The sequence below is a fragment of the Gracilinanus agilis genome, chromosome 4, assembly GCF_016433145.1.
Source record: "Gracilinanus agilis isolate LMUSP501 chromosome 4, AgileGrace, whole genome shotgun sequence".
Classification (NCBI taxonomy): Eukaryota; Metazoa; Chordata; class Mammalia; order Didelphimorphia; family Didelphidae; genus Gracilinanus; species Gracilinanus agilis.
The window spans coordinates 503,294,734-503,311,465 of NC_058133.1; the positions used below are offsets into that span (position 1 = coordinate 503,294,734).

General features: G+C 57.0%; 1 protein-coding gene across 1 annotated transcript in view; it reads right to left on the reverse strand.

Annotated features, from left to right (window-relative positions):
* Positions 1-1,716: 1,716 nt before the first annotated feature.
* Positions 1,717-16,732, reverse strand: part of CUX1 (cut like homeobox 1) — a 233,096-nt gene continuing 218,080 nt past the window's right edge. The window contains exons 21-23 of the mRNA XM_044675633.1: positions 11,503-11,805; positions 6,036-6,224; positions 1,717-1,985 (exon numbers count right to left, since the gene is read on the reverse strand). Coding sequence (XP_044531568.1) covers positions 1,717-1,985; positions 6,036-6,224; positions 11,503-11,805 — 761 coding nt within the window. The remainder of the gene's footprint in view (positions 1,986-6,035; positions 6,225-11,502; positions 11,806-16,732) is intronic.

Here is a 16,732-nt window from a genome sequence, read left to right on the forward strand (position 1 = left end):
TCGCCTCTCCCTGGGGGGGGCACTCGGGCCACGTCGCCTCTCCCTGGGGGGGGCACTCGGGCCACGTCGCCTCTCCCTGGGGGGGGCACTCGGGCCACGTCGCCTCTCCCTGGGGGCCGGCTGGCAGGCAGGACGAGGGGCAGCGGCAGGGGAGGGGGCAGCCTGGCAGTGTCCGTTGGCTCGTCCTCCCCCAGAAGCTCATGAACGCAGCCCAACGTGCTGCCCCTTCATCGGGCAGAAGTGCAGGCAGTGCCGAGAGGCCGGGCTGTGGCCGGCCGGACACGCTGAGCCCCCCCTGGCCCCGCGCCCTCTGCAGGGTCCTCAGAGAGAGTATTAGAAGGCCAGAGCCAGGGAAGGCAGCGGAAGCCACTGGCCCCGCGCAGCACCCGGGGGTGCCGCTGCCTCCCTCACGGACGGGGGAGCCGCGCCCTCTGCTCGAGCCGTCCTCGGGCCTCTCAGGACAGTCCGGACATCTGTAAAACGGGGGGAAACAGTCGTTCCCTGACGTCAGGCGGGGAACAAGGAGCTGGGAGGCCCGGTAGAAGGGAGGCCCCCGAGGGCAGGTCCGAGAGCCCCAGAACCCGCAGAGGGAAGAGCCGAGCGGGACGCCCGAGAAGGCCGGAACGCGGAGAAGCCGCGCGGCTGCCGTTGGGACGCATGTGAGGACGTCTCTGGATGTTGCTCCTCCCGGCCCACCTCCGGCCTCTGCAGCTCCCCTCGGCCTCCCCCGTCCCCCAGGCTTGCTGCTCCGGCTTCTCTGAGGTCCCAGCTGAAAGTCAGCCAGTGGTTCAGTGGATAGAACCCTGGGCCCAGAGCCACCAAGACCTCTTCCCAGCCGTGTGACCCTGGGCAAGTCACTTGACCTGTCGGACCGCTCCAGGATCTTTGCCAAGAAAACCCCATGGATGGTGCTGCCACGTCCACGGAGTCAGACCTGACCAAACAACACCAAACCCCCATCTTCTCCGGGGAGCCTCCCTCTCTCACGCCCGCATCCCAACCTGGGGGTCTGGAAGCCTCAGCGGCCCCCTCCCTACACGGCAGCGGCTCCCCGTGGCCTCCAGGCGTGAACCCCACCTCAGCCTGGCACTCGCAGCCCTCCGGCCTGGTTCCCCGGCTCCCTGCAGCCTTTTCCCTGGCTGCCCCCCAGGCAGAATCTTCTCTCCCTCCTGGTGCTTCTCCTGGAAGCGTCCCCGGGCCCTCTGCCACCCCCCCCCCCGGCCGGTCTGGGACTGGCACCTGCGTGCCACGCGCTCCTGGTGGGCCGGGCGCCCGGGCTGGCACTCACACCAGGAACGTGGACGTGAGCCAATACGGAACGGCCCCCGGCTCGTTGGGAGGGAGAGCCCCAGCGGGGAGAGCATCAGGGCAGGCTCCTCGGAGCAGGGGGCCTGGGGCTATGCCTGGAAGAGAGGCTTTCCTTAAGGGGAACACAGGAAGGAACCCCTGGGCAGGGTCGGTGCAAAGGGGCACGGCTGGGGACGCTCGGCAGGGGCAGCAGGGGGAAGGCCAATCGAAAGGCCAAACAGAGACATTTAGATTTTATCCGAGGGGCAGGAGGGAGCCATTGCAGTTCACTGAGGAAGGGAGGAACTTGGTTAGATCCCCCAGGACAGATCCATGAAGCTTCACTCCCTGCCTTCGGGGAGTCCCCCTGCGGCACCCCACTCGGCCCGGGGAATGCCTCCTCCCCGCACGCCCAGCCGCTCGGGGCTCCTACCTGTAGTTGTGGAACCAGTTGATGACGGTGCTGGTCTTCAGGTTGAGCTGGGTGGCGAGCTCCTCGATGGTTTTTGGTGATGGGTATGGCTTTTGCTGATAGGCCCGCTTGAGAGCTTCCTTCTCTTCCGGGGCCAACACCACGCGGGGCTTCTTCAGCTGGTGCTGGGGCTGCGGGCTGGCGCCCTGGCTGTAGTCGAGGCCCACGGAGGACGGCTCGCAGGGCTGACTGTCGCTCACCGAGCTGTGCCTCCGCTTCATGTAGGCTGCGGGAGAGAGAAGACGCCGATCAGACAGTCTGCAGGCAGGGACGGGCACCTCCTGGGGGCCCAGAACAGGAGCGAGAAGGCCGAGCCAGGGCTCCCCCGCTCTCCGACACGGGCGCCCACAAAGGGGGACCCCCCAGCCTCCTGAGCGTGAGCCTGAAGCTCTTCTGCTCCCCGTGTCGGTAGGGTCAGCCCCGTCCCTCTCGCTCTCAAGAACCCAGCGGCCGCCTGGGCCGAGCCAGGCCCTCCCCTTCGGTCCAGGAACGCCCCAGAGAGGGCAGCTGGCGGGCTGGGGAGAGAGTGAGGAGAGACGCGGCAAGGGGACGCACCCGGCCTCCTCTCCCAGGGATCCAGCGTCTGCCTTACAGGCAAGGAACCCGGAGAGGCGGGAGGCTTGCTCCGGGGGCAGAGCCAGGGTTCGAGGCCGGGCCCTGCTGAATTTCCCCTCGTCTGCAGGAGAGGACAGGGAGGCTGGGGTGGGGGTGGCGGGGCAGCACTCCTGCCCAGCAAGATCCCAGCCTCATTCATGCCCTCTAAGAGGACTCACTCGGACTACAAACAATAATGGTGTACTCTGAAGCCAAATAAAAATGAATTCTAGATCATCGTCGGCCTTATAGAATTTGCTTTTCTCCTTCTCTTTCTACAGCTAATTGGGTGCGGAGGGGTAGCTACCCTCCCAGAGAGGGAAGTTCCTCCAACAACTGGAGAGCGATACCCCTCAGGCCATAACGGCCCTGGGAAGGGACTTGCCCAGGGTCAGAAGCAGGATCCGAACCCAGATCTTTCTGACTCGGAGGCTGGACAAAAAGCGGGTCTCACAGCGAACATCCTCCCACGGCACCGTCTGGAATGCTGCTCCCTGTGAGGGATGGCCCTGGAGAGCCGCACCTTCCACTGGACCCGGGATGGTGCCTAATCCGTCTTCTTTACGGGGGGCTCCAACCTCCTGCCGCCACCAGGAACTCTCTTGAGGCCACTGTTTTAGGGGAACGCGTGGAGGCTGGACAAGGGAGGCAGAGAGTCCCCAGGGAGAGCCTGCTTGTGGAGTCCAGCTCCGGAGAGCCGGGCAGCACAGGGAGCCGAGGAGCCCCAGCCTGGGTGCCCTGGGCAGGTCCTTTCTCCTCTCTGAGCTTCTGTAAGAGGGGGCTGGACTTGGCGGCCTCTCATGGTCCTTCCAGCTCTCGATCTAGGATTCTGCCAGGCCGGCAGGCGGAAGAGGCCAGAGAGGAAGCCTGAGCAGGGCTGGCAACGTCGGCATATCGGGAGGCAAAGAGAAGTTGAGAGATGAGGCCAGGCGAAAGGAAGAGAAACGGGCCCCAAGGAAGAGTCAGCCCTCAAGGCTGGGCCTGCTGCCTGCTCTCTGGAGGTGCTCCTCTGGGCTCTTTCTTGGTCATTCCATAGTTCTCCTCTCAGAGGGCTGAGGCTGACATCATTAGAAAGGCCAATTTCCTCCCCTCCTCCCCCACCCTGTGACACTTGCAGCCCTCAGTCAGTATCAGCCAGGTTCCTGGTCAGTATCAGCTGGGATCCTGGTCAGTGTCAGCCGGGCTCCTGGTCAGTATCAGCCGGGCTCCTGGTCAGTGTCAGCCGGGCTCCTGGCTCAGCGATCGGGGCTGATGTACGTTCTCATGTCCTGTGAACCTGACACAGGGTGTGGGCAGTGGGCTTGGCCTTCCCTGCCTGTGGGCGCCCGAGGCTCAGCCCAAGCAGTAACTCTGTGCTGCCACCAGAGGGGGCCTGGAGCCCATGGAATGAGGGGCCGCTGCTCCAGGGAGACTCCAGGTCTGGTGGGGCTGCTTAATCTACCTCTGTGAGGGAGCACATTAAAAATAGAAACACCTTCTGCCCTCTGGTCCCTGCACGAAAAATCCGAGATTCTGCCACATTCTATTTTGGAACTGCTATGGGTGGTACTCTGGGGACCCTGAACTCATTCCACTTCCAAATTCCCTCCTCTGTGCCAAGGACACACCTTCCTCCCTGTCACCCTCCTTCCCACACACATACACGGCCCGTCAGGTACCCAGGACCGTCCTTTCTATTTTCTGTGTCAGGCCCCTGAGGGGGACCCTCATCACCCTGCCTCAAAACTAGTGGTGTGGCTCAAGATGGTCCAGGGCCTCCTGACCACTTCTGGGACAGTGCAGATTCCCCTGAGAGGCACTCCTCTCTGGGACAGTATAGATGCCCCTGAGGGGCACTCTGAGTCCCTCTATAGGACAGTGCAGACTCCCATGAAGGGCACTTTGAGTCCTTCTCTGGGACAGTATAGACTCCCCTGAGGGGCATTTTAAGTCCTTCCCAGTCTGTCTCAGGGTGACCTTTGTAGCCTCGAGGCACATGACTTTCCCTCCTGTGTGCTATGCTCCAGGCCTCGTCCACACCAGTCTGCCTTCCTTCTGGGGGCCCCTGGCCCTGGAGGACCCTCTCCCCTTGCCTGTGTCCTGGGGCCACTTCCAACCACACAGGTTTCTGTTGATCCTGACAGTCAGTGCCTGCCCTCCACCCCATTACTTCATATTTCCTTTGTGTCTAATTGGCATTTATTTATATGCCATTATAAAGAAGATCACAGATCTGGGACCAGAAGGGACTTTGGAGGCCCCGAGAGGCTTACTGACTTGCTGAGAGGTACAAGGTTACTCCGTCTTGGAGGCAGGATTTGAACTCGGGTCTTCCTGACTCCAGGCCTATCCTTCAGGCTGCTTTGCTGCCATACTATGCTCCCAAAGGAAAGAAAGCTTCAGGAGGGCTGCGATTGTTTCATCTTTTGCTCTACATCTCCAGGGACTGGCACGGCGCCCGGCACCCAGTAGGTGCTTCTCTGTGCCTGCTGAATGAGGGTGGTACGAAGATCCGCCTGGGTCACGCGCGTCCTCTGTCTTGTGTACATTTTATTTGGGGCCCTTCAGAACAGGCCTCTGAGAAGGTGTCGGGGCTCGCCCTGAGAGGGGGCCGGAGCCTTTCTGAGGCCCCGTGTGGTGTGGGAGGGAGTCACACCGAGGAGAAGCGGCAGGGATGGGGAGGCCCGCAGGAGGCCACTTCCATCAGGCTTCCACCGCTTTGATGCGAGGCGAGCTCCCTGCTCAGAATTTGTGAAAGCCTCGTTCTGCCAGGGCCGGCTGGGCAGCTGGTGGTAGAGCGGATGGAGCGCTGGGTCCGAGGGCAGGAGTTCAAATCCAGCCTTGGCTACATACTGGCTGTGACAAGAGCACCCCCCAAGGGTTGATGTGAAGATCGCATGAGAGAATGTTTGTGAAGCGTTTAGCATCCTACTTGGCACATAGTAAGCGCTATGTAAATGCCTGAATGGAATACTTGGGGCCCAAAGAACTGGGTTCGAGGCCTGGTTTTCCCAATTACCATGACTGTGTCACATCACACCTCTGCGCTCTGGCTTCCTCGGTCAATAATGCTTGTAAGGAGCAGCAGAGTTGAGGAAGCTCTCCTACGAGTCAGGAAGCCGAGGCTCCGTGTGACCCTGGGTCAGTCCCTTCCCCTGTCAGTGTCCTGGGAGGCTCTCTGGGGTTCTGAGTGGCGGGGAGGGCACTGTCCTCACCAGAAGCGAATGAAGCCCCCATGTCGGGCCCTCAGTAAGTGTTTGTTGACAGCTCACTAAAGCGTAGGACTGCTAAAAGTTCTAGAAATGACGACCTTCTAGGAGAAAACAGCTTTGTTTTTGAGGGCGACGCTTGGGAAGTGGTCAGCGCGGGCACCTCTCTTTGCCCCCTTCACTGCCACTCTTACTCCTCTCTGTAACCCACCCGGGACACGCTAAGAACGCCAGCAACATCCGCCGCCGGCTGAGAGCGGAACCAGAAGCCCCTGCCCTGACGGGACGCCGGATCTCGGGCCGCCCCCATATCTGGTGGCCCACGTGAGGCACCGTCCAGCCCCCCCGACCCTGGTAGGCAGATGAAGCTGCCGCAGGATCGGCTGTCGTGGGCCATTGTCTCAGCATCATCGGTTCGATTTATAAGATTTAAGGACCAAAAAGAAACCGTCACCGTGGAAACAAGAAAGCCTCTTGCAGGGGAGGCCGCTCACCTTTCTTCTCCATCCGCTTCATGTCCATCAACTTTTCCACGTTGTTGGGGTCATTCAACCACAGCTGCATCCGGACGAAGGGCTCCCTTCCCTTTAAACTGAGCTTGTGCCAGGGCTTGGGGCGAGCGAGAAGGTCTGAGACGGAGCCTTGGGTGAGCCCTAAGATTGTCTCCCCAAACAAGCGCTGACCTGGGAGAGAGAAAGCAGACCGAGTGAGCACCGCTGGCCCACCGTGCCCGACACATACAAATGACGGCGGCCCAGGACGGGGAGCCCCACCCTGAATGCCCACAATCCCTTCCCTACGCCGGACGCTGGGACGGACTTGAATAGAGAATGTGGATTGTGCGGCCCCACACAGAGGGTCAATCTCCACCTTTCCTGATTTCACCTCGAAAAATAATTTCAGCCTTTGGATAAAATTAAGCACAAATGTTAAATGATCTTGTTTTAATTCTGTATATTCTGAGATATGTCCATGCTGTACCCTTAAGAAAATGGAAGCTCCCTGTGTGCAAAGGAGGGCTTCATTTTTTGGTCTTTGCTGCCTGGCACATAGTAGGAGCTTGTCTTAACAAGTAAATGTTGACTGATTATTTATAAGATTATTGGGATTTTGTCTATATTTTGGCTACTGTGAAAATTTCCATGTACTCTGTTAATTCTTATATATTAGAGAGAATTACTGGGTATTCCTCTGTCTGGAATGTGGGTCGGAATCACCATCTAGTCTGCAACGTTTTGCATTTTCTTTGTCCTTTGAAATCCTTTTTTTTTTTTTTTTTTTTTTTTTAAACTCTTACCTTCCGCCTTGGAGTCATTTGTCTCAAAGGCAGAAGAGTGGTCAGGGTAGGCAATGGGGGTCAAGTGACTTGCCCAGGGTCACACAGCTGGGAAATGTCTGAGGCCAGATTTGAACCCAGGACCTCCTGCCTCTAGGCCTGGCTCTCCATCCACTGAGCTACCCAGCTGCTCCTCCTGTCCTTTGGAATCCCAAGGAATGCCTTCTTCTTCTTTTTCTTCTTCTTCTTTTTTTTATACTGAATTTGTTTAATAATTGAAGGAGCCAAGGATTCTTTTTCTGTTGTAGGTGTTTCCCATAATGCAGGTATGGGGAGAGGTGGATGAATCACCTCTTAATTAGCCATCACCAATTAAAGATGTCTTGGGATGTTCAAGGGAGAGGCTGAATAACAGGCTCCTAAAAATCTATTTATTAGATTGCCTGATGCAGCTTAGGTCGTCCCTGCTCACGGCAGACAACCATGGAGACCGACATCACTTTATCGGTCTGGACGTTGGCCTATCCAGTAACCCTGAGAGAATCGATACGTTTAAATCCTAACCCCAAAATCGGCCTCTTGAGATCATTTTCATCGTAACTCGCCACTTAACAGAGCAGAGATTTTTCTCCTTCCCGTCCCCAGAGCCTAGATTGGTGCCGGGGCCCAAGTAAATGCTTAACAAAGCCTTGTGGACTGACTGGACTTCAGGAGTGGTTCTAACCAACAATTCCCACCAGCTCTTGGACCCTTCGGGCTCAGAGATGTCAGCCAATGCTTAGGGAAGGTCTTTCCCTTTCAACAAAAATGAGGCGGCTTTCGAGTTCTGCAGTCTCTGCTTTCGCTTGCAGTTAATCCAAACAGGGAACTTGAGGTTCTCGTAGGTAAGAGGAGGAAGGAGAAACATATTTTTAATAAGCAGGTTGTTCTTCCTCTGCCCCTCAAGGCAGCACCGACTGGCAGGGATGCTACTCAAGAGACACAATGCTCCCTTGTTTTATGGATCCACGTTTTCTTTTCTGAGGCCCCCCTTTTTCCCAGGAGCCCCGGCAGCCCTGCCTCTTCCTCACTGCGGGCCAGTGGGGTATCTGGCTCTTCAAGACCTAGCCAGGAGAGAACTTTAAAAAATGCCACTCGAAGGCAGAAAATGGTCTCTCCCTTGTCCGATGGCTCCTCAGCTACCATTTACAGCTGGTTCAATCCAGACTGGCCCAAAGGGAAGCGTAAATCTCCACCATGTGCGGCCCAAGGAAATACAGCTTGTCTTGGAGGCAGAACTTTCTTCTGCAGGGGGAGGGGGTCATTGTTAGGGAGAGGCTCTCCCGGTGCTTATAACGACATGTCGCTGGTGCCCATCTAGAAGCCTCGGGCTTCTTGGACTCAGAAGCGTCTCTCAGGCATTCGTCCCGCTTCAACCCTAAGACCGGAAGCCTGGCACGGAGCAGGCCTGGGGGGCAAACAGAAGATGTTCCAAAGCACATCCCTCGGGAAGACCTTCCACTCAAGGAAAGCGATCTAGAAATAGCTCCTCTCTGGACGGTCTGGTACACCCAGACACGAAAAAACCCACCCCCAAGCCCAAGCGCTTATTCTTGGGAAATGATTTTTATTTCCCTAAGAGGCTGCAGAGGATGTTCGAGGCTCAGTCAGCCCATTTCCGGGATCTCGGTCCCTTACGGCTCCTCCCCGGCCATGCTCTGTGGTCAGAGCCCAGCCGGGCAGCGCCTGCTCCTTGGGGATAAAGGTAATCATTTTTCCAAGCCGACTGTTGGGCCTTCTGGTCCAGGAAGGAAGAGGCCTCCGGCGACGACGGAGAACGTCCTTCATGCTATGGGGCAGAGGAAGGCGACTGATTCGGAGAGAAGGGAAGCCACCGTCCTCGTGGGATGGCACGTCACCACGTCCAGGCTCGCCAGTTTTATTCTTAAGCTTGGAGGTCAAAGGCCACCGGTCGGAAAAACCAATTGTGTAGCCTTTTCCTTAATGCTTCCCCTGCCTCAGCTTCCATGACTTCAGGCACTGGCCAGAAGGGGCCTGCAGCCCACTGGCTGTTACATCAGTAAAGCCGGCATCCCTCGCACTGGGAGCTGAAGAAGATGGTGGATGGAGATCTAAACGATGAGATGCCAAATGAGATCTGGGAGGCATCCCAGATGTCACCATGTTCCATCTCCTCATTTTACAGCTGAGTAAGCTGAGGCCCAGCCCAATGAGGTGACCTGCCCAAGGTCAGCTAGTGCCAGAGGTGGGGTTTGAATTCAGGACTTTCTGACTCCAAGTCTATTTTATCCATGAGATGTCTTATGTCGAATGAGAAGACAAACATTTCTCTGAGGGAAATAACTCGTCACAACTCTGAAATGGCTCAGGCCTACAGACTCTGGTTATGTGACCCAAACCCTAAAATCAAAACCACTGGAGCTCCTGGGAACTGTTATGCATTTTAAAAATCGGGAATAATGAGAACTACAATGTATTGGGAGTCAGATGACTTGGATTCAAATCCTACCCAAGACACTTAGCACGTGTGTGACTGTGCGAGCTCCCTTCCAAATCTCCATCCACGATACTCCAGAAAACATCACCGGAAAGTTCTGAAAGGCAACACTTTAAGATCTGGGCCAGTTTGGTAAGAATGCTTTTGGTGATGGCGGTGGTTGTTGCAGAAGTATATACGACCTGTGCATAGATTTATCCTTTTCTTGTACTTGACACCTAATGCTATGGAGCCACCCCTGAGGAGAGAAGGGGTAAACGTGGCACAGCGGATAAAGCCCTGGAGGCAACGAGACTTATTTTCATAAGTTCAAATTTGGCCTCAGACACTGACGAGCTGTGTGACCCTGGGCAAGTCCCTTAACCCTATTTGCCTCAGTTTCCTCATCTGTAAAATGAGCTGAAGAAGGAAATGGCAAATTGCTCCAGTATCTTTGCCAAGAAAATCCCAAACGGGGTCACGTGTAGTCAAACAGGACTGAAAAAGTGAGAGAGCCTCACTTCAAAGCAGGCTGGGCATGCCTCCTCCGCTGCTAAGGCACTCGGGCAGTTTCTAGGGACTCGACATCATTATTGCTCCTTCTCCCCTACTTCCCTTGGGGGGAAAAAAGGCAGAAATCGAGCCCCCCCCCCAGATTCCTGGACAAAGGTCCGGCGCCGTCCAGGTTGGCCCAAAGGGTGTCTGAGACGTGTCCAGGAGACGCCGATTCGGACGGCACGTCCTTACAACAGCCCCCGGACGAGGGAGCGCCTAAGGCGGCTTTGTCAAAGTGGCGAGTGCCCTCGGCGAAGCTCGGTCCAGGCCCGTCTTCCAAACGACTTCTCTTATTTTCCCTTGCGAGGGCCGAATGCAATTCGACTGGCCAACACAGAGGCGTGTGGCCCAGGATGGCACTCACACCACCAACTTCTCGGACCCCATGTCTGTGCTTACTGGCCGGGCGGCTGAGCCGGGGCCCCACGCCTAGGTGGCCTCCTGATCCCTGGGGACACGCTGAAGAAGTGTCTTGGGCCAAACGCTTGACCTTTGGAACATTTCTACTTGTTTCAGGCCCAGGGCACAGTTTGGGGCACACTGCCTTGGTTTCCTGCTTTGGGGGCTCGTCAGTCACACCACAAGAAACAAAAATCATGGAAAGAATTAAGTCAGAGATGGTACCTCAATGAGTAAAAACAAAAATGCTTTTAAGCGCTGTTGATAGTAGGAAGAAGTGGCCAATGGCACCGGGGGCCCAAGCATCTCTCTTTTATTTTAAATTCTTACCTTCCACCTTAGAATCAATGCCATGTATCGGTTCCAAGGCAGAAGGGCAGTAAGGGCTAGGCAACAGGGACCAAGTGACTTGCTCAAGGTCATACTGCTAGGAAGTATCTGAGGCTCTATTTGAATCTAGGACCTCCCATTTCTGAGGCTGGTGCTCAATCCATTGAACCACTTAGATATTCCCAAGCATCTCTTTTTAAGGAAAACCACAAAAATCAGGAAAGAGATTTTGTGCCTGTTTAACAATCCCCACTTGATCACTAGCCCATAGATCTAGTGCTGGAAGAGACCTCAGAGACCACCAGATCATTTGATGGATAAAGAAAATAAGGCCCAGTACAGTTAAAAAAACAATTTTTTTTAAACCCTTAACTTCTGTGTATTGTCTCATAGGTGGAAGGGTGGTAAGGGTGGGCCATGGGGGTCAAGTGACTTGCCCAGGGTCACCCAGCTGGGAAGTGTCTGAGGCCGGATTTGAACCCAGGACCTCCCGTCTCTAGGCCTGGCTCTCCATCCACTGAGCCACCCAGCTGCCCCAGGCCCAGCACACTTAAGGGGCAGGCAGGCTCTTAGGTCAAGGCTAGAAAGAGCCCTCTGAGAGTACAGAGTCCAACAGCCTCTTTTTACCGATGAGGAAATGGAGGAAGTTAAGCAACGTGCCCAACATGCCCCAAGTTACGTGCGAGAGGGGGGACACGAGCTGGGAGCCCAGGACTCCAAAGCCAATGATGCTTTCGCCATTCATCTGGGAGAGCTCCTGCGGGCAGGGACTGGCCAACTTCTGCCTCTGCGGCCTCAGAACCCAGCATGGCTGTGCTCCCTGGTTGGCTCTAACAGAGCGAGCTCGAGAGCCCCCTCCTGCCGGCCCGGGGCCCACGCCGGGAGCCAGCTCTGCGCTGTCCCCGGCCCGAGGGGCGCTACTCACCGAGGTTGTTGTCTGTGAGCACCTCCTTGACCCTCTTGGTGATGCCGTACGTGTCCAGTTCCGGAGACATGGCGACCAGTTCTTGAATGCTGAGGGCCGAGTGTCCGGAGAGCGGCAGCGGCGTCGTGGGCTGGGAGTCGGAGGCGGGGGGCTCCCCGGGGTCCTGGCCTTTCCCGTCCTTGCTCGTTTCGATGGCCGGGCACGGCTGCTGGACCAGCTCGGTCAAACTCTTCACGGACTCGCTGGAGCTCATGGGCGACTCCGGGGCAGGGCTACAACTGGCGGAGGTCTTTGGAGTGCTGTCTGCAAGGGAAACACGAAGCCGTGGTGAGGGGCAGCACCTTCCGGTCTGCATCGACCCACAACGTGACCCGCCGCCCCCAAAGGAGGCTGCCCCGATCGCCTTTTCCTCGCAGCATAGAAATAACAAGAGCCACCCAAGAGCTTCCCTCCATTCGCTACTCAAATAAGCACCAATGGCTGTTCTTGCGATTTTCTCTAGTGGAAGAGAAATCAGTTCCTCCCAGGAGGGGGGCTCTCGGGATTGGGGTGCACCTAAAGGTCCCCCTCCGCCATCCGCCCAGGCCCCTCACTTTACAGAGGAGGAGGCCGAGTTCTCATGAGTCCAGGGGACTCGTTTGCCCTCAAGTGGTCATGACGCAAGCGGGCAAGCAGGGATCTGATTCCGGGTACTCCGACTAGCGCCTAAAGCCAGAAAGGACTCTCTCCGCTGTTTTTCTGCCTTGCCAGATGGGACTCCAAGTATGGGAGTGCTTCAGCCTTTCTTTTTTTAATAAAACATTTTTTTTATTTTACCAGAGAAAATGAACGCTGCCATGTACGTCGCCGAACAGAAGGAGGGGCTTACACGTAACTATGAATCTCTATTATGTAGTTAGTTTAGAAATAAACTATTTTATTTTAGAAATAAAATTGTATTGTTATCTTTTGTTTTTGTATCGCCTACACTCCCCAGGAGGGCATCATTCCTTCTCTTTCTCCTTCCCAGAAAGGGAAGTCTCCTTCCCCCACCAAATAAAAAAGAAAAAAGGGGGGGGGCCGATCAAAATACCCAAAAAAGCCTGTTCTAGCCCCCCCCCCAGGCCCCGCCTCCACGAAGCATTAGCCTACATGTTTCTGCCGAAGGGAATCAGTGGCCCAGCCCAGGGAGTCCTTACTTTGTTCCCGAATGTTTCCATTGCATGATGCCCCTCGGCCTTATCTATGGCTTTCCCCTCGGCCAATGTTCTGCAGCCCCGGATCACATGTTGGGTTTTAAATAAAGTCTCATATGACCGGGCGGGCGGCGGCTGCTTTACGTGACAGAGGGATGTTCAGGATGTCAGTGAGACCATCAACAGCTGATGCCCTATTTTCCTCTCGGCCCCTTTTGCTGCAAAGAAATCCTGGCTTGTTCAATCAACAGGGGAGGGATTTCCCAGGCAGGTGTAGAGCGGCCCAGCGGGCCTCTCTGGGGCCTTCCCATAGATCCCGGGAACTCCAGAAATGGCTATTCAACTGGTAACTTGGAAGCCAAACAACTGGATTTCTTTGGGAAAATGTGTCACCCGCAGCTCTCCGAGCAGGCAGAATGGTGAGCCGCGAGTCTTATTTCGGATGTTCTCCCTTTGCCACTCAGCCTAGCTTTGGAGACTTGGGCACGATGAGCCCGGGGGAGAACCAGAGCATTCTCCTGCTGGTCAGCGTTTGGCCAGAGCGGACCTTGGCATGCCCCAATTTCTAAATGGAGGAGAGCCTGCTGGCTTCGGAGGTCTCGGCTCCGGCCGTGGCCGGCCTCACCAAAGGGGCGCTGCTGACGGCTCCCTCCCTGGAGAGCATCTTTTGACTCTGCCAGACCTTCTCTTTTGCCTTTACGCCCTCCTTCGGTCATTTCACCCCAAATGTTCAAACGGACGAGCTGCGCCCAAGACCTGGGGTGGAGCCTTGCAGGCTCGTCTCGGTCTGATCGGCCACCGCCGGACGCGCGGCCCATCGACCCCAGCGTCGGGTGCCGAGGACCAAGGCTGACCGGTAACGATTCACCGGCTCCAGGACTTCGGCGCTCCCCTCCCCTCTGAATGCCGGCCCTACGGCTCAGCCCCAAGGCCTGTTAGCAGCAAAGGCCACCCGTGCAGGATGCAATTCCCAGCCTTGCTCCCGGCTTCCCTATCGGGGTCGCTGCCAGCCTCTCCCTCCTTCCCCTAATTCACCACAGCCCCGTCTGGTCGCCTGCCGGGCCTCGTTGCTTTTTACTGGTCGAACGTCTCTGCCTTTCTTCTCCTCCCGCCCCCACGGCCGCCCCACCGGACGGCCTCCACGCTTGGTCCCCTCCCTGGGCACGGCGATGGCGCCCAAGCCGGCCTCTGTCTCTCAGGTGGGGCCCCTCCTGTCTTCGAGGGCCCTCCCTGCAAGGGTGCCCCCACTCCAGCCGCTTTGCCATCTTTGGGCCGGCCGGCCCTCCTCGGCCAGAGGGGACAGTCCCGTAGTCGGTTCTGGATTCCCTTTAGTCTGCCTCTAGTCTGCAGCCCACTTGGCCCTCCTGCCTGCTGCTCCCTGATCTTGTCCTGCCCCCTCTCGGCGCCGAGCATCTGGGGGGCTCCCGCCAGACTCGAGAATCCACCCTTTTCTCTTCACCTGCTAAAATCCTTTGGTCCTCTAAGGCCCAGCTGACAGGATACCTCTGGGGGAGAGCTGGAGTCAGGGACCCGAGTTCAGATTCTGCCTTCGACATCTGCGCCTTGGGCCAGGCACTCACATGCCCGAGCCTCAGTTTCCCCATGTGTTGTTAACCCAGAGCGTAAGTAGCAGAGGGAGAATCTGAAGCCGGGTCTGTGGGCATCTACCTCCAGGCCCGTGTTCTTTCTGCTCCCCACTGCTCGTCCCTTCCACATCATTTTTAGTCCTCCATTACTGTTGGCTCCGGGAGGCCAGACACGGCTCTGCCCAGCCCCGAGGCGCACAGAGCCCGCCATCGGCACCTCCGCCTGACTGAGGGGAGGAGAGAACACGGGCAGGTCCCCAGGGCTCGCCGGCCTCCTCGGGGCGGGAGCCGGACGGTGGGGTGGGCTATTCTGGGAGCACGGCAGCCGCCAGGGCCCGAGGAACCCCCGGGAAGGAGCACCATCAAAATAAAATAGAGGCATTTAAAATGATAAATACTGTGATTGTGGCGTCCTCGAGCCAGGGAAGCTGCCCGACAGCCACACAAAGCCATTCCCTCCACCTGGGTAATTGGATTTTTAAAAACCCGCTTATGAAAGATGTAAAGGAGACAGATATAAAAGGCAGGTGCGGCCCACATAAATCTTGAGGGCAAAATGATTCCTACAAATCTGATTTCTTTTCTCTGTTCACCCCTGGGTCATCCTAGAGCTGAATATAAAACCCAGCAAATGTTATTTTTGTATCAGCAGCAGCAAAGGATTGTACTGTAAATTTGCCCTGATTCACCCATGCGAGGGACCCATTTGGCAGACCATCCATCTTGCTCACTGTACGCTGTCAGGGATGGCGCGAATCCCCACATGATAAACAGATTTCTCTGCAGGTCTGTGTCCTTTAACCCACAGCAAGGTCACCGCGATGGCTGCCGGCTCCTGCGCCGCCCCGGACCGGGTCAGGTTTCTGCTAATTCTGTCCCTGGTGCCGGCCCCGAGAAGCCGGACCAAATCGCCAGAGCAGCTGTGCGTCCCTCGTCCGCGCCGGGGCCTGTCTGTTGTGCACAAGGCTCGGAGGCCAGAAGGGAGCCTCCTCCTTCCTCTCGGCCCCCCGAGCCCCGGCGCTGGCATTTCGGACTTTCTCGGGGCCCCCCGAGCCCCGGCGCTGGCATTTCGGACTTTCTCAGGGCCCCCCTCTGTATTTCTAAACCCACCCGCTCACCCTGTCCTTGGCCTGCGCGGACGGGGAGCTCGTTTATTCATGAACAGATGTGGGCCCGCCGGGCCACGTCCTTGATGCCTCATTTTCAGGTCGGGGGGGGGGGCACGATCGAGCCCGGACTTTGTGATAAGCACGGACAGATGCAGGGAACGCCAACTCCTCGGAGGCCGGGAGCCCTTTGCCAGGGCACTTGGAAACAAGCCCTCCTTAGAGAGCATTTAGAGTCAATGCACAGCTGGGCTGGGGGCGGGAGGGGGGCCGCGGCCATTCTCGGGGCCCCGGGCTCGAGAGGGAGCGAAATGACAGTCCCCCGAGACCCGGAAGGAGCTGCCTGCCGAGGGGGGAGAAAATGCGCCCTTCAAGCGTTCAAAGAAGCACCCGGAGGCCGGGCCCACTTCTGGCCTCGAGGAGGACCCAAAGAGGGCTGGAGGCTTTCATGATGCCCTCGGACCCGGGCTGGGGACGCCCAGGGCTTCTTTCTCAGCGTTGTGCTCTTTTTTTTTTTTTTTTTAATTTTAAACCCTTAACTTCTGTGTATTGCCTCCAAGGCAGAAGAGTGGTAAGGGTGGACAATGGGGGTCAAGTGACTTGCCCAGGGTCACACAGCTGGGAAGTGTCTGAGGCCAGCTTTGAACCTAGGACCTCCTGTCTCTAGGCCTGGCTCTCCATCTGCTGAGCTGCCCAGCTGCCCCCTCAGCGTTGTGCTCTTAAATGTATAAAACAAACTGTGAGATGATGAAGGCCGCCCATGACACGGAAATCATTATGGAAGTATTTTCTAAAAAAAGATTCACAGACCCCAGGTGAAGAACCCTTGTTCTGTGGCCATCCGAGGGGGAAGAAGGGAAAAGGGGCTTAAGAGGGGCTTTTTTATTTAAAAGGCACTTGACACATTTATTTTCCTTTTCAGAAAAAGAAAAGTCACGATCAGGATGTGATTGTGCTACCTCCTCTGCCTGAAAGTGACTTGGTCAGGGTCTCCCTGCCAAGACAGAGCAGAGGTAGGCCCGAACTCGGGTCTTTGCGTCCCTGAGGGCAGTGCACTTCCCGGCCGGGGGGCTCGGCTCTCCCCTCCTCTCCTAGCTCCAGGGATCCCCCCAGCCCAGGTTCTGGACGACGATGGCTCGAAAGCCTTTGCCTTTGCCTTCCTGCCCTCTCCAACCTCCCCGATCCTTGATCCTTACACCAGTGACTCCGGCCCTCCCCGCTCAGACTGACGAGCACCAGCCTGCGTTCCCTTGGTCTGTCTGTCTGTCTGTCCCCCCCCCCCCCATCCGCCACTTCCTCCCCCGGCTGGAGAAGGGTTCCTTCTGCAAGAGCTTCCCTTCCCTTCCCTGCAGGGCTGCAGATG